Below are 24200 nucleotides of genomic sequence, written 5' to 3'. Positions count from 1 at the left end.
TTAATTATTACGTGTGTACTTTTTATTCTTAAGAGCTCAAGAAGGTGCAATGAAGTAACAAAAGAGAAGTGAGAAAGTAAGAAAACAGAAGGAATTTAGGAAGAAAACAAGGGTGACGAGGGGAAGGGTAAAAAGGATGAAACAAATTTAGCAAAACCAAGGAAAGACGGAAGGGTGAATTTAAGGACACAAGGATGGATAAGGGTTGAGGGAAAGGAAGGAGTGACGGGATTGATGAAGAAAACCAGGATGTCTAGAATAAAGGAAAGAAAGAAGGTAAGGGAGGACGACGGATGGATTAAATAAAAGGGAGGAAAGACGGCAGATGCCAGGTAAGGATAATGGAAGGTATGAAGGATATACGGTTGTATGAAAGTAAAGAACAAGGGGAAGGAAGGCAGAGAATGAAATAAGGAAGTATGAATGGAAGCAGACAGAGAAAGGAAGCAAGGGGAGAGGATGGATCATGGAAGGGAATGAGGATGAATGAAAGGACAAAAAAGGAAGGAAGGAGGATGGATGAAGGAAGGTGAGAAAGTAGGCAAGCATACAAAATAAAGGGTGGAGGCCCAGGAGAATGAAGGACGGTATTGAAGAAAGGATGAAAGGAAGTTGAGAGGAAGGAAAGAAACAAGGATATTTGAAAGGAAGGAGGGAAGGAAACAATTGCATGAAATGGAGGGATGATTGGAAGGACAGAGGAAGGAAGTAAAGGCCTTTTTCAGTGTCACGTATCAACACACATTTGAAAGCCAAATTTGAATTTCTAAAATGAAACCACATTTCTGACCATGTTAAAACTTGGGCGGGCCACTCAACTAAACTAGCCACCACCCAAGTAGATTTCAAGAAAATTTAATAAAAATATATTTTATTTTATTTTTTAAACGCGCAGCAACCAAATATACCGCTTGTAACATTAGTTTGCCGTCACTCACTTGTGGATCATGAGGTTAAAGGAGACGCAAGTAGCAGGACTGGGAGTACATTTCAGTGGGAAACACTGGATTGGTTGCAGACCACCAAATCAAACAGGATTTTTATTTTTTAAAGGATTCCAACACACCGGTGCCTAAAAGCACAAGTAAATTCAAACGTGACTAGGATTGTTCCACAGCCCTCAGAGCAGGAACATCTTGACAGACACAAAAGAGTGACAACTTTATTGCACCTTTTTTTTTTTATCAAACATGGTGCAAACGCAAATGTGGAGCATCTATTTCAGGGGCCACACGGCCTCTTGACAAAACACGTGTGCGGGTAAACACCCACCAACGGATCCATTAAAGATGTCATTTATAACAGTTTTTTTAAATTATATATATGTGTGTATATATATACACATATATATATATACACACACATATATATATATATATATATATATATATATATATAGCCAATTCAAGGCAAAATTTCTAGACTGAAAAGAACGGGCAAATCTTTACAGCATGGGAGGACTGTACACTCAAATGCATTTTGTGTCATGACATTAGTGGGTGGGGGGGGGTCAGGTCAACCCAAAAATGAGTGCTGGCTCCATTTTGGAGAGCTTTTCTGGATTCACATCAGTCTTCTGTGGTACAGTATTTGTCCAGCACGTGTCGTATATAAAACGGTTGTGGCCACATGGCGATGGCGTACACTACATACGGGATGGCTTCCTGAGTCTCCGTCCAGTTTGTGGAGGTGACCAGCAGCGAGGAAAAAATTGCATAGAGGTATAAGAAATCATTTCAACTGACACGTGGGGAAGAACAAGCACAATGGTGAACCGTTGAGTTGAAAGACGCCCCCTACCGCGAGAACAGAGAAATCAGAACAGTAAATTTTATCATTAATGAATTTGAAATTGTGTGCAATCAAAAAAAAAAAAAAAAAGAGCCCAAAAAAAGTAAATAGTTATGGAACAGACATGACATGTGGGGCAAAAAAACAAAACAAAAATACACTGTGGCCGCAATTGAATACCCCCCCCCCCCCCCAAAAAGAAAGAAACACACACACGCCATGTCTGAGTCTCCATGAATTGTGGACCGGAATAATAATAATAAAAAAAAAAAAAAAGGTCCTTAGCCACTCGGCACAGCAACATCTGCAACAAAACAACACATCAACTGATAAAAGGTATAAAATCATGTAAATTGTAAATCCCCCAAAAATGTATAAATGATTCTTTTTCATTGAAGGAGAACCAGTGGCATGGAGTTGTTAAAAATGGGACAAAATGGCATGAAAACAATGTGAAGCCTGAAGCAGATGATGAAAATAGTGGTCCATCAGTTCTATTGTTTGTGATCGGCTCATTATTTAAAACTTAGGAAAAAAATGGAAGAGTTTTGTTTTTTGTTTTTGGTGTCGTTGCCATTTCCAGTCAAAAGGTGTCAGCGATGCCCCGCGAAGGCTCGCTTCCCGCCGGGCGTCACGGACCACTTGTTGCGGCGGTCCTGGACCTGCTGGAAGATACTGCTGCCGCCGCCACCTCTCCACTTTTCCCTTTTGAAGCTCTTTGTTTTCTTCACCTGGTCAAAATCAGCAGAGGATCCCTTTGAAAAGCTTTTCCAGATCATTTATGTTTTAAGCTGATGTTTACAGTAGAGGTTAGCGATTCAGTGCTTTGGGTTAACATGCAATACTTTACTTTTAATACTCTTAAGGAAATCAAATTTAAGATGTGGGCAAAATTAAATCATAATAAAATTTTCAAGGAGCAGTTCTAACAAATACTGCCATGTGTAATATTTAAAAAAATATCCTTGTTTATCTGTAGAAAAATGATAGCAAAACATTGACACAATACATCATTGTAATGAATGTATTCCTCATAGCTAATATGATAATCTTTTTAATCATTTGGACAAATCTACACTGATACAGTAATTAAAATGTATTTTGTACAACTTAAGGCCTCTTCCTTATTAAATGTTATACTCATACTAGTATATGAGATACATAGAAGACACCTGGTATTTACTAAAATTACAAAATAATGGATAAAGGTTTCTACTAATTAAATGCCTGGTACATAATATAAGACATGTCCCATAATAAATTGCACACACTTGGTACAGACATACTAATATTTAAAAAATAATGTGTTCAAATAAAGTTCTCTCCTCCAAAAAAAAGACAGTTTTTCTAATTAAATGCCTGGTATATATATTATAATATTTCTAAATTAGTTTGTGCAAATAAAGGCCTGCCTTTGATAAGGGCTTTACTCCTATAAAGATACATATACTGTAGATGCTAAATAGAATAGATGTTATGCCTTGATTTTCCTATCGGAATAAATAAAGGAGTTGTCAAATAAATATCTCACAATGAATTTGCACAAATAAAGGCCTCTAATAAATGGCTTACTCTTAAAGGGAGTCTGAAATGTACACTTTTTTGATACAGTGCTACTTCGAACAGATGGTGAGCACTTACTAATATTCCAAAATTCATGCCTATTTGTAATTTCATCATCTTTCCTATGCAAGTGATTTTTCTTTTTCTATGGTTATCACAAATTTCCTCTTTGCCATCACTAGTACTAAATGTTGAACAACAACAACAACAACAAAGCCAAAGAAAACGTTCACCGCAGAACTCTAGAAAGCGTAGTCATGAGCGAGAGCGCAAAACACTCTCACCTTCCCACTGTCGAAGTCTTCATCCCACTCGTCGATCACAGTGTCGTGCTTGGCACGGCGGACATCTTGGATGGCATCTCGACTCACAGCAGAGTCCTCTCCGTCCCAAGTGAGGACTAGAGCAGACAATGGAAAGCAGGGCTGAATAATTAAGATTGCAATTTTATTTACAGTGTCTCGATAATTTCAGTGCGGTGCACATGTTTACGTCATGTTTCTGAAAAGTGAAAAGGCGAAGTGATATAGCTACAGATTGGTATGCATTATTGTTGCAATCAGATATTTGACTCTAGAAGAAGAATTTTGTGAAACTGTCCTAGTGAACACTTAAAAGACAGCAAGTCAAAGTGTTTAGTAAGTGAGCAACTGTAATTGAAGTTGCTAAACTGCCTTTCAAATTATTTAATGAGTTATTTGCCATTTTAGCATAAGCCTAACCTACAAGACCCCCCCCAAAAAAGTTCTGAAGAATAAATGTGATACTGCTTATTGGAATAAGGTGGAATTGGAAAAGGCTCTTCAAAAAAATAATTGAATATAAATCGCAATATTGAAGCGGGTGGGTGGGGGCTAATCTTGATTAGACTCTTTTCTCTTTTTTTTTAATCATTCAGCCTTATTTTCAACAGAGCCTCTCTCACCGCAAGCGCCGTAGGCTTTGTCCGAGGCGTTCCGCATCAGCTCCTGCACCACGTCGCTGCTCTTTTTGCCGTCCCAGGACAGGCGAGCGACAGCATGAGCCGGGGTTTCTCCCGACGTGTCGCTCGCAGGTGCTTGACGTTTGTAGCCGTCCTTCACCTGGCTGTCCCACACCACCACTGATGCTGCAAATGACAGACACTGAATAACTAAACAGGCCATTTTTGTTTTTTCTTCGTTTTTTGCATGGATGTGCGCGTACCAGTGCTCAGCTTGCGTTGCTTTTCACCCCCTGCCGCATTCTTTTTGTGCGGGGGCGCCGATGCGTCACCGTTCTGACGCTCCGAGCAAGGCCGACTGTCTTCTTCCTCCTGCCCCACCTCTTCTTTCAGTCTCCTCTTCTTCTTTTTCACTTTCACTTTTTTTGTGAGTACCATTTGGTCGCTCGTACTGGCAGAGGCTTCGGTACGGCTGTGGTTAAATGGGGAATATTATTGAAAAATGACTTAAGTTGCTTCAGTTTAGCTCCATCTAAGGGCCGAATTCACTAAAGGATTGCATGGCTTTGGCATGGCGCTGCTTCTTCTTCTACGGCGCTACAGCAGCCAAACAGGTAGGTAGACAAAATAAGCTTGAGGGAGACAAATTACGGCTATATTTTGTTTCCCGACATGTTAAATAAACCTATAGTTTTTAATTTTCCAATTATTAAACAAGGAACTGGAGATGTCTCGTTCCCGTTCAATGTAGACAAGGAACACTTGCCTCCTAGCGGACGGAGGAGTGATGGCCTTTCAACGTGTGAATGTTTAGAACTGCTGCGTGTGAATATTTTTGATACAGCGTGACTGACGCTTGTCTCAAAAATAAATGTGCGTGCCCGCTGATCCACAAACATATTATCAACTCACATACAGAATTGAATATTTGCAATTTATAGGTCATGATAATTGCGCACACAACACAATCAATGTGAAAAACATTGAAAAATTGTGAATGTTTGTGTGACAAATGTCTGCCCATTTAAATCCCGCTAAAGTTGAGTAAATATTTAACTTATCTCACCTTTGTGAAGCTACACATGGCGAATTTGTGTCCTGCTCCAGCATCAGCTTTTTCTTCTTCTTCTTTTTCTTCTTCTTCTTCTTTTTTAACAACAGGCAGTCCGCTTCATGTTCTTTCCCGTTGGTCTGACATGTCGCCTCTGTGGCGGTCTCTCGCTTCTGTTTGAGCTCCTCGGATTTTTGATGGCTGGAGAGACTCCACATGCCGCCCTGGCACCAGTCCTCCTCCTCTTCTGGCTTTGACTGATCAAGATGGGATGGGACGCTTTCGCTCACCACAGTCTTCTCGCCATCTTCTTGCTCCCTCTTTCGCTTCTTCTTCTTTTTACCGGCGGGGTTAGATGGCGCCTCTGCAACAGCACCCGCGTCAACTTCTACCTCAGAGTGACGCCGCTTCTTTCTCCTCCTTTTCTTTTGGTGGACATTTTGAGTTGGAGGATCATTTGGTTCTTCTTGGAGGTGGTGGGGGTTGTACTTGGGGCTGTTTTGCGCAGGACGGTGGAAGCCGTTCAGAGAGGGGCTGGCGTGCAGCGTGAGGGGAAAGGACTGTTTCAAAGGCGATGAGTGGTTTTTCGGGACATGGGATGAAGCACTGGGAAAAGAGTAGCTGGGTCACTTTGTTGCGTTATTTACCGGTATACATTTTGTGGATTTTTTTTCTCTCAACTTACACTGCTCACAAAATGTTTGGGTCTTTTGGGGTTAAATGTCAAGATCAGTCTATCTATAATGCACTATGAACTTTACAGGGTAACTTCCATTTTTCTTCCCTAAACTTTTCCCTACCAAATAAATTAAAACAAGCAATAAACTCCCCACCTGTGAGCGTTAGGCGTAGCGGCGAGGTGATTAGGGTGATTTGGATGGGGGGTGTCGCCGGAGATTCGTCGTGGAGCATCAATGCTGCTCAGACTCCGGCTGCGAGCCTGCAGTTATCGACAAAAATAAAAACTTTGTGGTCTAAAAGAAAAAAGTAGCCATGAATGTGACAAAAAAGGAGAGAATTAAATTAAATAAAGAAAGGAGGATGGCAGGAAAAGATGGAGGAGCAAAGAGGAAGGGGGCGTGGCAGAGAACAATTAGAAATGGTTAGAAAAAAAGAAGGTAAAAAAGGAAAAAAGACAAGCCATAGACTTTGTGGTTGACTAGACCGTTACATTAACTAGGAAGGATATGTTAAAGTATAATGTCACATTATGCAATTGAGTCCAACTGGGAGGAAAAATGTATTAGATTGTATTAATCACATATGTACATTTGCCACATACACTGCTGCTTTAACTTGGTATTGTCAATAAATACACACTGGAGATATTTTTGCTGCCTAATAAAAATCTCACATTGTGGAAGTAATAAAGTCTTATTCTATACATGAATAGGCAGTGCGTTAGATAGATCAAGGGGCTTGAGGCCACCTGTCACCTATGTGCAAGTCGCAAGTAAGTCTCAAGCTGCAATTTTCAAGTAAATCCCAAGTTACTGCGGAAAAATAGTAATGATTAAGCAAGTCAAGTCGAGTCGCCACCAAATTTCTAACTAGCCGAGTCAAGTCTTGACTTGGTTTAAGCAAGTCGTAAGTCAAGTCATCAAATCTTGCTGAGTCACAACATAGTGATAAATTAAAAACAAAAATTTAAAAACACATAAAAGTAACTTCTTTCAAAAACAAAAAGGCACACTTTAATAAAAATACATTTTCAAATGTAAACAGAATGACTTGTCAAAGTCGAGTCGGGTCTCATGAATGCTAAGTCAAAGTCAAGCCTTTCATTAAGTTTTTAACAGGCCAGTCACAAAATTAGTATCTTATGTCAACTCAGGTCCAAGTCATGTGCCTCGAGTCCCCCACCGCTGCCACTTATCTGACAAGTCTGTAAACATTTCACCTCTGCATAAGGGGTAAACTAAATTGCTTTTAAAAGTATCCATGTACCGGTACGCTGCATTCGAGAAAACCGGGGAAGTGGGAAAATGCCTACCTCTGACTACGAAAAGGGCATCGGAGCAGATGTATTAGAAGTTCACGCAATAAAAGTAAATGTAAGCTGTTAATCAAAAGCTTATATAAATTGGTTGTTCAGATATCAGCGTTGATCACACGTGTTCTCCAAGGAAATGAACCGTATGTAAGAAAGTCCACACTTAGTTTGTATATTTGTTTTTCTTTCTTTGCAGTTTTGCTTTTCACCCACACTCAAATTTTGGTCTTTGTACTTAAAAAACTTAACATTTAGAAAGTCCTTCTAAAACTCTGTTTTCCCTGAAAACAGAGTTATGGCTTGTGTGTATTTCAACTCTGTCAAACAGTAGAACATGTTTGACGTTATTGTCGTACTTGTGCTGGTTTCATTTTATGCTGTAACAAACATAAGTGTGACATTTTACACATACGGCTGAGTTTAGTGGGATATTTTCTCGTTCAGTGGTACGTTAAAGGACAAATGCCTAAGGATAGTTCAGATCTACTTAATTTTTAAATTCAATACATTTATATTTAAATAAATTTAAATACATATTGAGTCATTATTTCAGTCCTAGTAAATATTATTTCCTATTTACTTAGTGTTAACTCTTTGACTGCCAGACGTTTTCAGAAAAGGGATGCTGTGGGTGCCAGCCGATTTTAAGCATTTTGACTGATCTTTCAAGGTCCATAGAAAATTATGTGTTTGGACTATGGAAACACACATACTAGCAAATGAAAGATTGGACTCTCATCTTCTATCAGAAAAAAAAAGTTTGTTTCTACCTTATTCCGTTTTTCAGTAATCAACAATAGAAACTGGTTAGTTTCACCTGTTTTGAAAAAAACGTCTTTTAACGTCTTTGGTACTCCTCCATAGGATTTTACGAAACGTTATTTAACGTTTTTGGCAGTCAAAGAGTTAACTTCCAAACTGTTTATGTTTATGTTGATTACAATAGCATAAAAACTACTAACACAGAATACTCGGCTACCCAAAATTTGGGCCAAAAATGGCAAAAAACTTTCGGCATTCGGCCAAAATAAAATTCAAGCCGAAAGAACATGGCCGAAAGAGGATGTTGTGGTGACGCAAGCAAAACAAAAACAACAAAAATGCTGCAAGCAAGTGTCTGTTTGAATTAAACACCAAACACGGGAGTGAGTGTCCGCCTTGCTGATCGATGCCATTTGTGAGTACCAGCAGCTTCATTGTGCACACCGGAGAAGGAGAGGGTCGCTTGGTAAACTATGTCAAAAAAGAGAGCCTTCTTTTTTTTCTTTGATGAGAGGCCCTCGAGCACTTCCACTTTTTCACTTGCATTCTGGTGACCGTGCTAAATACTTTAGCTAATGTTAGCACCATTGCTATCAACAGTTTTAAACAAGTAGACACGTACCACTATCTCCGGGTTACTACAGATCAGTACAGGACGCCGTGTGTGACTTTGCAGTCCGTTCCCAAGCCGATTGGCTGGTGCGAAGAAATTTGTTTATTTTTAAAGGTTGGTGAATATGTGAATGTGTGCCGCACCGTGTCCCGCTCCAAATAGCCTACAAATGCGTCAACCGCACGGCACCGCACGCATCCGTGCCCGCCGGTGCAAAGTACTGTACGTTGACTATAAAGTGCAATTGCACCGCGAGAAAATGCTCAGTTGCTCAGTTGCTCACCCCCGCGTTTGGTGTTTAATGTACCATTCGCCAACATGTCTCTGATGTCTGTGGTGTTGACGCATTTCAATTTATATTGCACTTTGTTAAAATGCCCGTGCTAAATAGACCTAAATATTTTATAATATTCTAATTTTAATTAATTATAATAAATGCAATGATAATAAAAATTGGGCATAATTTTTTTCCGCCGTTTCGATTTTGGGCCAAGCATTTCTCATTTTCGGCCAAAAAAATTCATTTCGGTGCATCCCTAATTAAAACTGAAACTAAACTAAAACTTCCGTCCAATATTAGGCCTATGATTATTACGCTGTTCAATTTCAATTTTATCAACTTGGATGGGAATGTCATTCACCTTCTTGGCTGACAGCGCCAGCTTCTTGGCGGGTGGCGGCGACATGGTGCTGCTGGTGGCTTCCGATGTGATGTTGTTGAGGGCCGGGGGTTTCATCTTCACTGTCTTCTGCTCCTCCGCGCTGTGAGAACGCTCCACGCTCTTGGCAGGAGACGCAGTGCTGCTGCACGCTTTGCGAGGGGTCGAGGGAGCACCTCCCGCTGGCGCACTTTTAGGACCTGCGATATCCTGGTTGATAGAACAATGAGCAAAAATTCACTCAAACATTCCACAGAAATTAGTTTGCACACAAGAATCTTGTTGTTAAATAAAAAGTTTTAATTTTTTGTTTTATTTATTCTGTTAAGTTCAGTTTACTATAATGACCCTGCCGCTGGCAGAACAGCAGGCGGCCAACATAAGGACTGTGACAGTTTGGTCTAGAGCAGTGGTGTCCAAACTCGGTCCTCGGGGGAAGGTAGTCCCGCAGGTTTTGGATATTTCTCTCCTCCAACACAGCTGAAGCTCATCAGCAAGCTCTGCATAAGCATGATAACGACCTTGTTGATTGGAACAGGTGCGTTGGAGCAGGGAAACCTCAAAAACCTGCAGGACTACCGGCCCTCGAGGACCGAGTTTGGACACCACTGGTCTAGAGTCACAGAGAAGGCACCGCAGGAGTGTTTCAATGTTAATGACTGGTGTTATATTTATACAGTAGTATAATTTCATTAGAAAAGAAGTAATCCATTATTTTTTATGTCTTTTTATTGTTATCTGATTGTGTTTTGGTTTAGCTGCACTTTGGCTGGGACAGACTCCAGCTCACCCGTGACCCTAAATGAGCTGGATGCAGTTTCTCATTCAATAGCACTAGATTTATTTTCGCCTCATTTATGAATGACCTGCCCCATTTGTCTATTTTAAAAGTCAAATGTAGCGCAGAGTTGTCCACCATTGCACGAAAGGAGAAATGGCGGACTAACCTTTGACTCAGTGGTGTCGGCAGATGAGGAATCAGACAGAGACTTGAATGAGGCAGATGCAGTGAGGCCTCTGCCACTGTCTTGCTTTTTGTCTCCGTCTGTCCTGCCAACGCTGCTGCTGCTGTTGTTGGACGGTGTCGGCGTGCCACAACGCGACTGGCTCTGAGGAGAGGGCTTCTTCAGCTTCTTGAAGGGCTCCTCGATAACCGTGGGCCCGCCAGGCAACTTGGTGACACCGTTGGAGGACAACGTCCAGCTGGAGAGCCGGGGCTGCGGCGGCTGAGTGCTCACGCCGTTTCTGGCGACCGGCAGGCCCAAACCGCCATCCATGGAATGGATCTTACGCAGTTGCGCTGGCTCAAGTTTCTGGTAAACGGACATGAAAACCATATTTACTCAAATAGGGGCCACCCCTCAAATAAAATGGTGTTGTTTTCCGGGTACATCAGTAACTCACGACATAAACGCCTCCCTCATACAGATGGGTTTTGTGTATTTATATGTATACATATGTACCTTTGTGACCTGCGGGGAGGAAAGAGGTCCATTCAGATTAACCCGCTTTATTTGCTCTGACGAAGCGCTGTTCCTCCCTGAATGCAACATTCCCTGTTTGCCAGTGTGCCCGTCTGTGTTTTTCTTTGTTTCGGGGATCCTTCAATAAATAGTACCAAAAAAATCTATCAGTAAAAGAGTGTAAACATTAATACGTTAATGAGGCTTGCAAATGTGTGCAGCTTCCCACCTCAGGTAGAAAAGCACGTAAGCCTGCTGGTTCAAGACCACCTTGATGTTACTGGAGTGCACCATGGAGTCGTTCATTTGGTACCATTGTCCATTGCTTGCCTACAATACAAAACACCAAAAAAAAAGATTATTTCATTTTACCTGGAGCAACCATGGGCCATACAAAAAAGGGACAGTGTGTATTTGTTGCGGTCCCAGGTTGCTTATAAATCCAGTTCAGGGTTTGAATCTTTTTTTCCCCGGGTACTCCAGCTACAATCCACATTCCAAAAACATGCTTGTTTGGTTCGTGGGAGCCTAAATTGTCCATAGGTGTTAATGCAAATGATTGTTTGTCTATATGTGCCCTGCAATTGGCTGGCGACATTAAGCTTTTTTGAGTGGTGTTCCTGTCAGGCCACCACGAGGCATGTTGTAGTTGCCCAGTGAGAACAGACACTGGCCCGGTAAATTCATGATATAATACGGTAAGTTTCAAATGATTATTTATTTATAGGGGTGTGAATTACCTAGTACCTGGCCATTCGATTCGTATCACGATTCATAGGTCACGATTCGCTTCGATACCAATTAATCCCAATACGAATCTATAAATTGATTATTGCGATTTTTTTAACTCAAATTTAGAAAATACTAATCAGTAAACTTCAACATGTACACTGTAAGATTTGAAGCAAGAAATCGTTGATTTCGTCATATTTATTTATTGAATTTGTACTGGCCCAATCCGGTTAGCGTCAGTGAACTTTGGGTGGCCCAACAAACACTGTAATGGCAAAGGCCACCAGGCCATCCAGTGTTTACCCTAACCCTTCTCCCCAAATCAACTGGGTTTCAGCTCATCCTTATGAGGATAAGCTTGGGAAATGGGTGGATGTCATAATTCCAAAATTATTTAAACGCGGGCAAATTTGGGAGTAAAGAGAATCATTATTTGTTAAATGTTTTTTTTTGTGGCTGGATATTGCACAAGAAAGCAGCAAGAGCTTAGCTGGTGACATTGTATTAAACAATATTGAAAACGTCACTATTTAAATAGTTTGTCGCTGATCCTGTTGGACAATTTTGAGGAACAATTATAAAAGATAAGACACTGCACATTGAGAACATAGCATAGAATAATGTTGGACACATTTTAAAAAAGCTTTATTGCTTGTTCATGTTGAGCTCAGTGTTGTAGTGCACAGCGCATACCACTAGAGATCAGTATGCTGCAGCATCAAAGTAGGCTTTTTAAGCTTCATGTTTATGTTACCCTTTAACCCGTGGGCAGTATTTTATTTTCAAATGGCTTGGTCAGAACCAACAAAAAGCCAAAAAATGGTCACAATAACGCCTAGGGGTTAAGTTAAAAAATTCCCCAAAAAAATGTTAAAGTGAAAACAAATTTTTGGCTTTTGTCGATATATTTTTTTTAACGATGAAGCTGGTCTAAGTCATGGTCTCACCTTGACGTAGCAATAGTAGTGTCCTGCGTGACAGCTGTAGCCAGAGTGAACCAGGACGGCGTAGAGTCCGTACATGACGGGATCGCCTGAGCTCTGGGACATGTAAGGGCGGATGTTGAGGAACTCTGGATAGCCAACATCCTAAAAAAAAAAGGAAGAGGAAAATGTGAGATTTATGGACAAACTGGAGTGTGCCTTCAAACTTGTGAAACTATTTGCCGACCTTTGTTATTTTCCCTCCGCTGAAGTTGGCAAATCTCTTGAGGGAAAGCGTCAGCACATTTGATGTTCGATGGATGGTGAAACGCTTTGTTGCTGGCACTTTCTTTTTGCACCTGAAAGGGGAAAAGGGGGACTCTCCTCACTCATCTTAGAATAGAACACATATACACCTGGTTTTAGACTTACTTGGCACACATGTAGGCATTTTCTCCACTCAAAACATCAGGTTTAACAAAAAGCTCCAAGGCTCGTACGATATTGACAGCTTGCTAAAAGACAGAAAGAAGACAGGACAATATTTTTACAGTGAGCTCAAGACATTACCAGCTGAAATTAATAAATAAATTCATATTTCCTATTAAGTGTTGAACAATTTAAAGATTTTTTTGTAGCCGACTATGATATCATTTTGACATCTTTAGATTGATTTAACTTCATATATATTTCAAAGTTTTGCCAAATTAGCTGCATTGGTTAGCTCAGTATGTTCAGGAATGCCAGTGAAGGTATAACGGACCTCATGCAAGTTGCACATTGTAATTGGGTACACTGCATTTGTTTTACAAAATCTGTAACAAATATAAATGGATTTTGAAGACGGACAGACACAGTAAGAGTTCAACAATACGTCTGTGTCCGAAGATTGCGGCAAAAAAACTGTAGGGGACAAAACCTGCCATGCAAATGTGCAAGGGACATTTCCCCCAGCATGTGGTTATAATTAGTGGTGAGCCCCTGTACATTCTTCTCTTCACATGCCATTCTCATCTTGTTTTCCATAGAATAGTGTGTTATGAGACATCATAGCCAGGTAGACTAGCGGTAATCAGAATAGCCGAAGCTTGCGAGGCCAACCGCTATCCTCCTCCACAACTATCTTATTTTCGCACTACAGTACACTAGTTTCGCAGCTGCAAGGAGCGTTCTAGTCTAGTGTCAGGAGCAGACGGGCTATATAGTCACAAGTCCTCTGTAGAATGGCAAATTGAGAAGGCAAAGACTCATTATTAGCTGTTCGTCAATTTCAAGCTCGATGCGTAGTAGGTAAAGTCAATGGATTCGTCAACTATTCAGTCTAACTCCTATTTCCTGTGAGAAAACTTTTCTCTTAATTACAATTGGAAGTCACCTGGAAGAGCTAGCGTTCACCAAATGAGGTCTCACTACTGTATGCCTACAGAAAATGAGATTAGTGTGTACAAGTATATACGAGAATGTGTGTTGGAACATACCCGTATCTCCACAGCAATGTCCAGGTAAGGATCGTACGTGTCTGACACACTTTTACAAATGGAACATTTTACTGCAAAGAGAAAAAAATAGAAATGAATGGATCAATCAACTAATTGTCCTTTGTGAAATTTTGTTGCCATAGGCACACTCAATACCTCTTGAGCGCAGGTAACCTCCAAATATTTGGTGCACTAGTGTTGTGGCCTGTGTCTGCCTATCAAGCCTACACAAAGAAAGACCCTTCAATCAATATTGTTCTTTGTTTAAAAACAAAGATGTGGACAAAAAAAGGGCCTTACTTAGGGTAGCCGTTGAGACAGGCTTTCTGCATGGCGTCAATGGTGTACCGCAGGAACTCGTGCGCATCCTCCTGGCTACCAAAGCGGAAATGTCGGGCGATTTCTGCACAAAAACAGCACGTTTGAATAAATTGTCTATATATCACTGCAAATGACCTATTTTGAGCTGCAAGCTCTTATTATAGCATTAAGCATAATAAAAGTTAAGGCATGAGTGTGTCATTCAGAATGGTCATTCGTTAATGACTGCCAAAAGCGTGCAGTTAATCTTAATATAATGTCACAACAACATACTTCAAAGCAGATTTGGGGCACCCTTTTCTGAGTAACCACACAGGATGTTTTTGCAACCTGCACTTTCAAAAAAAAAAAAAAAAAGCAACATAATGAAACATTTACAGTCACTTAGTGAGTTTTTAACAGACTCATCGCATTAGTGCTAATGTAGCTCGGAAAGCTGCGAGCCCTTCCTGGAGGCACAAGGGGGAGAAAAGAGTATCAGGCTGGTCGATATTTAATGCGCTCATCACCGCATTCCCAGCATAGCGTCATTTCACATAAAACAATAAGTCACGTCCAGTGGGTGGAAATCTAAAACTGTTTTCCCCCTAATAATTCAATAAAGATGACATTGTGTTGTTTTTTTCCAACAGTCGTTTCAGGAGTATTTTTGTGCTAAAGCACCCAAGCCTGCAGTCACAAGGAGACGGAGAGGGCACTAGAGGGAAAGATGGTGGGGGTGGGCGGTGGTTATGAAGACTGCAGCAGTAAGCAGGTAGTGAGGGAGGGAGTGTCGTTGTGGGGGCGCGGGGGCGTCCTTTAGGACTCGAACACCTAAACTCACAACTCCTCTCCCCCCTCTCTCCATACGGCACCCATTCATTCCTTCACCCGTCTAATGTACTGCAGTGTGACGTCACAGTGATGCGTCACGGCAGCAAACAAAACTGATTCAAGTGAAGGCGGTGGTCTCACTTTTCAGGTCTCTGATGAAGGACACAGGCTTGATGGCGTTGCCCGTGTTGGCAAATGACTGGATGATGTGGTTCTGCATGACGCAGATCATACAGAAGCCCGACTGGTGGCCTGGAAGAGCACAAAAAGCACAGAAATGTATTATTACATTCAAATTGTTTTCACTGTGTTGTTGACACAAAATTTTGTCAATATGCTATTCTTTTTTTGGCACTAGAGTGACACCAACCACCAGATAAAAATTGCTTTTAACATTACTTACAGTCGATAGATGATACTATGTGGAATTCTACTACGATTAAAACAATATCTAAATCACATCAATCTTATGTTCCAATTTCATGTTAGGCAGCATAGTGGTTTGCGCATCTGCCTCACAGTCAAGAGGTCTCAGGTTTAAATCTTGTCTCAGGACCTACTGTGTGGAGTTTGCATGTTTCCCCAATGCTTGTTTGGGCTTTCTTCAGGGACTCTGCCGCCATCTTACATTCTGAAAACATGCCGATAAGATTGACTAAAGATTCAAAATTGTCCAAAGATGTGAATGGTTGTTTGTCTCCATGTGCCCTGCGATTTGTTGACAAGCAGTCCAGTATGCATCTCTGCCTTCCACCCAAAGTGTGCTAGAATTGGCTCTAGCCAACCATGTTATTTCGTATTATTCAAAAATGATGTTGAATAGGTGACATATGGAATACACAGCATTCCCAATGAGCTAAACTGCAGAGAGTACATTTAGTTTCATATAATTTGTGCTACTTTATCACAATCTTCGCTGTACCACAATTTGTACTATATAATGTACATATAATTTACAAGCATCACAAGATAAATTATTCACTGATAAGTGTATCATGTAACATTGTCTTTGGTTGTCATGGGAATGGTCTCCTTAAAGTGAGCAGCTAGCAGGTGTGCCACACATGTCCAAGGGTTCAAGGTTCAAATCTTGGCTCTGGCTTTTCTGTGTGGACTTTACATGTTATCCCCATGTTTGCATGGGTTTCCTCTCCCACATTCCAAAAACACACATGGAAGGTGTGAATGTGAATGCTCATTTGCATATGTCCTGTAACTGTCTAGCAACGAGTAGACCACGCCTCTCATCCAAAGCTATACAAAATAGATTGAGTGATTGGAAGATGGGTGCTTCCTTTAAGGACAAAGAAAAACACTTTTAAACACAATTAAACACTCACAGACGCGACTGTGCTCCTTGGAGAGCAAGTAGTTGGCGAGCGGCGGCGTGTAGGTGAGACATTGCACGGTGGAGTTGAGGAAACAAGTGTTGCCCAGGTTGTGGAGGCCGGCCCCCACCCTGTACACCCGCTCCCACTTGAGGGTCAGCTTGTTGGCGGGGAAAAGCATTTTCTGCGGCGCGGCAATGCCGTCGCCTTGGCCGCCGATCGTGTTCTCTGAAACTAGACACAATCAATTCCGAATAAAAAGATGATTATATGAAGCACAAGTGTGTTCATTTTCAGAGTAAAATTACAAATGTAAAGCAAAGCGCTCCGTTTGTTTACCTTGCCTTTTGATTTGAGGGGGCTCGGCCGCTTTCTGTCCGGAGACGGCCTCATTCCTGGGATTGAGGATCACGTACTTGTTCTTCAGACTATCCAGCTGGTAGGAGAAACCCTTGCTGGCGGGCTCAAACTCGATCTTCTGCAAGAGGACCTTCTTGGCGGAGGAGGCCAGCAGCTTGTTCAGGTCGCTGTCATCGGTCGACTCCTTGCGACTGGGCTTTAGCGCCTCCTTGAGTTTGTCCACAATCGGCATCGTTGAAACATCACTGAAAAGAAGGGATAAGTCAATGTGGAATGGATGGGAAAAAACGGGGCTAAAAAACACGGCTAGTTCAATGCCAGGTACCAAGCTGAAGTTCAAACAACTTTCTCTACGAAAAAACAAAAACTTTTGACCTCTGAGCAGCTTCCATGGCAGCAAACAAAGAGGACTTAGTTTACTAAAGAGGCACTTTTGTCAGTCATTTGGAATTGGTTCAGGTTTGCAACATCGGTAGCAGAAGTCATATTAGCCCGTGGGGAATAATTATCCCGTTTGAAGCTTTGAGGCAGAGAATTTGCTACGACTTTTTTGTTTCTGCAGCTCTCACTTGTTTAAAAGTCGTCTCTGCCATAACCATAAAAGAATCCAAGGTAAAACAGATTGTAATGTTTTATTTTGTGCCGTCATAGACAAGAGGACCACCGGTATAGGCTGCCTATTGTATTGTGTAGGCCGGTCCTCAAAAGCCCCCACAGCTGAATCAAATGACCTGCTCATTAGCAAGCTCTGCAGAAGTCTGATAACTTTTCTGATTATATGATTCAGGTGTGTTGGAGGAGAAAGACATGGAAAACAAGCTCGATAGAGGCTCTCAACGACCAAACTTGGGCTACGTTCACACTGCAGCTCAATTCAGATTTTTTCACAAGTATCTGATTTTTTCATGCAGTGTGAACTGTACAATTCCAATTTTTTCACACCCGACCTGGGCCTCTTTGGATATAAATCGGATATGTATGCGGTGTGTCTGCACTGTGAACGCTCATCCACGCATCCGATTCATACATCTTAAAAAGCCTGATATGCGCTATGCGCGGGCGGGAGAGAAAGCTTGGAAGGGAGACTACTGACACGTCTGTGAATATTTACAAAGCTGTTTTGAGTAACAAGTGTTCAATTTTTATTTGACTTTAATTTAATCACACTTGAAACATGAAGCATAAAGTTGACATTTGTGGTGATAGTAGAAATTTAGCACTGACGTCGAGTCATCGCGAACGGCGATGACTCGACGTCATCTTCGGTAGACTTCTCAATGAAATGAGGAGATCAAGGAGTGTCCCCTCATTTCCCCCAAATATTTATATTACCTCTTCCAACCTCGCTACTCTGGCAACATAAGATGAAAAAATAAGTCAAACGGATTTCTGTTGCTGTTTGAAAACCGCACATTCAAAACTGACGCACGAGGAAGCCGAGGACAGCAGCCAACCAGGAGCGCGGGCATTCGCACAGCTGAATTTGCATAACCTAAGCAGACAAGACATATGAATCAAACTCCTAACCCGTCCGCGAAACAAGTCCACCAGTCCACCAATCTGTACGTGTGCTGGCACAGCTAAATTTGCATATGACACTGATAAAAGTCGCTTGTTTCAGTAGCTTGGCTTGCGGAAAAACGATGTCGCATTTGTTTTTGTAATGTGAACGGTACATAAACAGATCGGATTTAACAAAAAATCTGAATTGGGCATCACGCCTTGCAGTGTGAACATAGCCTTGGAGACTCCTGATGTAGGGGTTAAAGCAGGCCCTCACAGTGACCATGAAGTGTAAGTATAATGGAACCTCGGAGTTTGAATGTCTCAGAACTCGTACAATTCGGACTTCAACCAAAAAATCTGGGTAAAAAATGGCTCAGAGTTTGAACTCATTTTCGGAGTTCGAAAACCCGAGTGAAGCTGAGCGAAGCCGAGCAATGCCGAATGCTCACGTTGCGGTAGTTGAGACGATGAACTGCTCATTTCCAGTCAGATCATGAATACTCCCGGAGGTGCGCCATACTCGCGAGTGCATTTTGATTTTTCCACAACAATTTTCTTCGCCATGGGCCCAAGGAAAGACAACAGTGCCAGTGGCAGCAAAGAAAAACATACAGTGCTACGGATCACAGTAGAAATAGATTATCGCGCCGTTGTAACTACCGTGACTACTTCTGTAAATACTGGCAGGAGTACCCCCCTTAGCTGTTCAACAACATGCCGGACGTTAAACAACGCACGCAAGGACCGCTCAGTCGTCTAACAATATGCCCAATGTAAAATACACAAACTCGGCACTGAACTAAAGCTAGCATTAACATAGCATTTATCATCCACTAATGCCATCACACCACAACAAAAAAGGTAAGGTATTTTTTATTGTTTAAATACTGTACAGGATATAAATGTAAAAACATAAAAAGGAATTTTCTGTTTTTGGAGCTTGGGAACGGATTAATTACATTTACATTATTTCCTATGGGAAAAAATGTTTCGGAGGTTGAACAATTCGGACTTTGAACACTTTGCAGGAACAAATTATGTTCAAACTTCGAGGTACCACTGTAAAACATAAAAAATGTGGTGCTTTAATTTTGAACATTTTGTTCTGTATGTGCAGATGTGTGGACGCTAATACAAGTGAGGAAGCAATCAAGAATTACAACTTGTGTTGCAACATTTTCGCTAAATTTTGACTTTTCAGAGTAACTATTTTTCAAAAAAGAGACTAGTAAAAATGGCAACAGAGGTCCTAAATTAATGCTAGCAACATTCTTACTTCCTGCATGGAGGGAAGAATGCCCAGGAGATTTGGCCTGATCATTCTGTATGCAAACATACACCTTCATAAAAGCATTATACATCACTGACATTTATTATTCTTTCCAATTACCTATATATTTAGGAGTCCCCAATAGGAACGGCTAATCAAAGTTGGCGGTTGGTGCACAAAATTAATGTTGTAATTTTTAAAGCCGAATGATGTAATTTTAATGACCGCTTACAATTTTGTTTCAAATTTGTATTTCCTAATTATAACAGTATCACCACCTGTAGCAATTTCTTGAAACAAGACAATAGTTTTTCTAAATATATTAAAAATGATATACAACAAAATTAAGGTTAGCATGTTGGCATAGCCCTCAGCAAGCGTTTCAGTTTTTCATTTGGCCCCTTTGCAAAATTAATTGCCCACCCCTGGGTGGGTACTGTCCTTTTAAAGACAATGTAAAAATAAAATAAAAATTAAAAATTAAAATTAAAATTGAAAATTAAAAAAAGCACTAAAAGCTTGACGTGTGTGTGTGCTTGACTATAACAAGCGTTTTTGAGTCATCGAATAATCATAAAGCCTGATACGATTGTGCTCAATGTCAAAACTAACTATCCTCTTTTTTTCTACTCACCCCATACACACGCTATAGAGGCCCTTAAAAGACATCGCAGAGGATAGTGATGTCACCAGAGTGGGGGTGGTGGTGAAAAAGAGGGCCTGAACATACCCACAAGGACACAGCGACCTTCACGTGCCGCCGTTACTGATACGAAGGATGACACGTGGCCCAAGGGTGCAACGGCAGCGACACTGTTACACAATTTAACAGTCGCCCTTTAATTAACAACTAATTGGTTATTCAAAGGACTGTAAAAGGAAAAAAGCAATGCACAAAGGCACTGAACCAAATCATTTTCAATTAATCAGTCTCTGCTGCTTATAAAAATATTGCCACAGAAAAATAATTGGCAAATGTTTAGAATCAAGCTTCAAAAATCACAACTGGCTAATATCTTATGTTTACTCATCAACACACGGCCGATAATTACCTGTGAATGGCGCATAAACACACAAAAATTACAAGCTGTCAGTTCCCAAGCAGAATTTGTTTTAAAGTCCTCTGAAGACTGTTCTAAATATTATAATTAGTTATTATTCTATTTTATATCATATTTAAAAAATTGCTTACTAACTAAATTAAGGGGATTTGTGAGTTACATTTTCCAGGGCTTTTTATGACAGTTCCTCTGTGATTTTATTAGTCTGGAGTCAATCTGAGCATTTAATGGATTTTAATCGGTAATTTTAAGTTTAATGCTTAAAATCACCCCCCCCCCCCCCCAAGTTTCTACAGTTACCTTCAAAGCATGTCTTCGCACTGTTATAGCTGCCCTCAGACCAGATTGGAGTTAGTAAACAAAAGCACAATCAGTGTTGCCAACTTAAGTGTTTTTCTGACTCCTCCTGGGGCTATTTTTTCAAAAAGCAAAAAAGGCACATTTTTTTTCCAAGAGGAAGCACATATTCTCACATGATGCCTAAAGATGTTGTTCTGATAATGACACCCCAATACTCCCCAAGGAAACAAATAGGTTGCGTCTCGAAGGGCTTCCTAGCATAAAAACTATTCATGCAACTGAGTCATTGCAGTCAAAAGTTGCTAAATAAATAAATTGTTGAAAATAAAATGTCAGAGTTATATCAGGAGAATAACCCAAGCATATATATTCAGTTCGGCATTCGCCATCTTTTGTGGAACCTTCAACCTTTTATCTGTTATTTAATGAAAATCTCACCTATTTGCAGTTTTTGTGCCGAAGCCAACGCCATGAAAGTATGTATTAACCAGGGTGGAATCTTAGCGTACAGTTTTTCACATGCATTTCTTTTTTGTAGAAACTACTTCTACAGGTTATCTAAACTGCATGTGCGCATATCTGTCCTCCGTCGCATCAGTTTGTGTTCACAGGTTACTTTGGATAGTATACTACTAATTGACAATTCCGAGATTACGTCATAAGTCAAAATGGCAGTCAATTCGGTGAAAGAAATCTCTCCGCCCACTGAAAATCATTGGACTATGGATCGTTGCAATTTGATTTATGCAGATTATTTAGATTGTAAAACGTTATGAGATGTCGTTTGACTACTATAACAATCTGTGCGGTTATGATAATCACAGGCAAACGCAATACAATCCGCCGTTTGCTTTCACCGTATAAAGAAAGCATTTGCATTGCGTTGCATTGGGGAAGTATCAGAAATGCCCGGATGTTCGGAATTGTCAATACTAATGATGAGCCTCATGTGAAGGTGGGTTGTTTGTGTTGAATAATTGAACTACTGATTTTAGTATTCGTAGTTTGATAGCGCCTACTTGAGAGAAGGAGCTGAAGAAATATGTAAATGCCTTGTTCGTAGACTTGCAAAGCGGACCGGATCCAAAGATCAAAGGCAGTGATATTCTATAAAGCTGCGGTAAATAAATGACGAGACGAGGAGACGAAGACGATTCGTGTCGCTTCGTTTACCACAACAAAACTGACAACAAAGCTGTTTACACAGCAAGCAGCAAGCTACTCCCTTTCATGTGTATCATCTCTTTATAAAGCTCAGCCACACACCTATTAAGAACTTCAAACAATATGGTTGAGAAGTCATTGTTCAAGCACTTTAGGAACCTTTCACCAAGTGAAATCGACCAAATGCTGATGGAATCGTGTTATGATCCATTAAAAACATGGTTTAACTTTTTGGCCAGAACTCCAAAATATATGTTTGGCGCACACCCTTAAAGAGACAGATACCTGGTCAATGTCTCAGCACCACGGACTTGGAATGGAATGGTCCCCACATAGCTGTACGGTATTTACATGATTATTTACTATTTCAACTGACTTCTGGAAAGCAACTCGACGTGGGTGTGACATTTTTATCTTTAACAAATTAAAGTTCATAACTGACACTCCCACTGAGTTACAATGCAGCGAAATCAGTGATGAAGTACAGGTATCTAAAATATTATACAAAATAATAATTGTAAAAATAACTATAATCGTGTTTGAAGCGATTGTAGTCGGCTTCGGGTACAATTCGTCTGACACTGAAGACATGCTGTTTGTCTGATCGTCACCAATCGCGTCAATCCATGACTCGCTGACCTGCACTCCAGCTGTCAACATGCTGGAATAAATTCTCGTTATTACATAGTAATGAATCAAACTTAAGCACTTTTTAAAAATGTATTTTAAAGGGGTTTACCAGACGGTTGCAGGTGTTCCATGAACGCGACGTGTCGGGCCACTTAGCGTGGGGTTAGCATGCTAAATTGCTAATCTCAAGCAAGCCCTAATGTCGACATCACACGGCGTCAGAAGTATGATGAAACTATGCCATTACGTCCGTGTTAAGCCTTAAGAGCCCCGTTGGGTGGTTTTGTGTCGTTTACTTTGAGAAGTCGAGCAATTTAGCGTGTATTTAAAGGTAAGGACGGCGGTGGCTAAATAGCTAATCGGCTAACTTAACGTGGCGGGGAGGTTTCGAGTCACCCTCACTTGCTGCAATGTGGTCAGCGTCCACAAATGCCGAATGACATTACTTAAGCGATAACGAGGCCATAAGTAGTCTTTTATTTTATAAATGCTCTTTATGGCCTCACCTTTGTAGCGGTCAAAAAAGCCTTGAAAACGGAGAAAACCGTTCTTCAGAGGTTTCTTTTCGGTCTGCTGGTATTTTCGCCCATGCTGCATTAAGAGAGGGAGGTGCCGAGAATGATGGACTCCAAGCGGAGACCAATCGGCCAACAGATCCCGCCTTGGTGACAAGATGGTAGCCAATCAGCGGCTAGATAGTCATTACACTATCAAGGAAGGGACACGTGACGTGCGGACTGTGCTGTTTACCATTTTCAGTGTTCATTATTAACAAAAAGGGCCAAAGGACAATAATTAAATCTTTAAAATTGTAGTACTGATCAAATTTGATCGTAATCTGATTAGGGAAAATGGAAGATACGTTGGCTTTTTGCGATGATATAACTTCCCAAACATTTATGGTTACGTAATACCGTGACTTTAGATACGATAATAATTCTTTCAGTCACCACGCTCGTAAGGTGTAACTTAAATCACTTTCTCAAATCGACTTTAATAAATGGAAATGAAATATCATTTATTCGTTCCAAACAAGGTTGTTTTTGTTAAAGGCATAGTGTGTATTAATTTTTGCCATCCAGTGGTCAATTATTAATTCATTCATTTTAAAACCCCACAATTGATTTTAATAATATACAAATAATAATAATAATAACCCCCCCCCCCCCCCCCCAAATGTAACGTGATTTTAAGAAAAATACTATGTGTACTTTACTTGAAAGCATATAGTAACAGTGTGTGTGTACTGTACACTGAACTTTGCGATCATCATTTCTGATGTGAGATTTGGCCACTGGGTAGCAGTATAGGCTAACTCAATCAAATGCTGCATGTGACGCAGTAAAAGCGCTGTAATATCCTTTTTGAGAGACTAATTTGGGGGGATAATATATGCCCTGTAAGCAGTTATTTTGTCTTTCTCCGTGTTTCTGCACTCTGTGTATTCGTTCATCGTTCCTTAGCAGCAGTATAAAACTGCCACTTATAGAGGCAATG

At 40.8% G+C, this 24200-nt stretch overlaps 1 protein-coding gene across 3 annotated transcripts; it reads right to left on the bottom strand.

Annotated features, from left to right (window-relative positions):
- Window positions 1-1027: 1027 nt before the first annotated feature.
- Window positions 1028-23356, bottom strand: usp36 (ubiquitin specific peptidase 36). 3 transcript variants are annotated; one of them, XM_077556018.1, is made up of 20 exons: window positions 23210-23356; window positions 16752-17017; window positions 16425-16646; window positions 15226-15336; window positions 14251-14353; window positions 14107-14174; window positions 13951-14021; window positions 12905-12987; window positions 12720-12831; window positions 12497-12637; window positions 11047-11147; window positions 10818-10956; window positions 10302-10667; window positions 9337-9564; window positions 6161-6267; window positions 5343-5933; window positions 4540-4748; window positions 4280-4462; window positions 3639-3754; window positions 1028-2522 (listed from the first exon to the last, which is right to left on the bottom strand). In XM_077556018.1, the coding sequence occupies exons 2-20, from the start codon at window positions 17002-17004 to the stop codon at window positions 2385-2387; spliced, it is 3342 nt and encodes a 1113-aa protein (XP_077412144.1). In that variant the 5' UTR covers window positions 17005-17017; window positions 23210-23356; the 3' UTR covers window positions 1028-2384. The 3 variants fall into 3 exon arrangements, with proteins under 3 accessions (XP_077412144.1, XP_077412145.1, XP_077412146.1); XM_077556019.1 differs by lacking the exon at window positions 23210-23356 and adding an exon at window positions 22813-23136; XM_077556020.1 differs by lacking the exon at window positions 23210-23356 and having other exon boundaries at window positions 16757-16946.
- Between the last annotated feature and the right edge of the window lie 844 nt (window positions 23357-24200).

The sequence above is a fragment of the Vanacampus margaritifer genome, chromosome 2 (assembly GCF_051991255.1).
Source record: "Vanacampus margaritifer isolate UIUO_Vmar chromosome 2, RoL_Vmar_1.0, whole genome shotgun sequence".
Lineage (NCBI taxonomy): Eukaryota > Metazoa > Chordata > Actinopteri > Syngnathiformes > Syngnathidae > Vanacampus > Vanacampus margaritifer.
The sequence above is the reverse complement of the archived record's forward strand: the minus strand, read 5'-3'. Positions and strand labels throughout refer to the sequence as shown.

Excerpts from the sequence above, each read along its gene's own strand:
- usp36 (XM_077556018.1), bottom strand. The coding sequence starts at position 17,004 with ATGCCGATTGTGGACAAACTCAAGGAGGCGCTAAAGCCCAGTCGCAAG. Across the intron at positions 12,832-12,904 it reads AATGCCTACATGTGTGCCAA|GTGCAAAAAGAAAGTGCCAG; the intron begins GTAAGTCTAAAA and ends TTCCCCTTTCAG. Across the intron at positions 11,148-12,496 it reads ACTACTATTGCTACGTCAAG|GCAAGCAATGGACAATGGTA; the intron begins GTGAGACCATGA and ends TTTGTATTGTAG.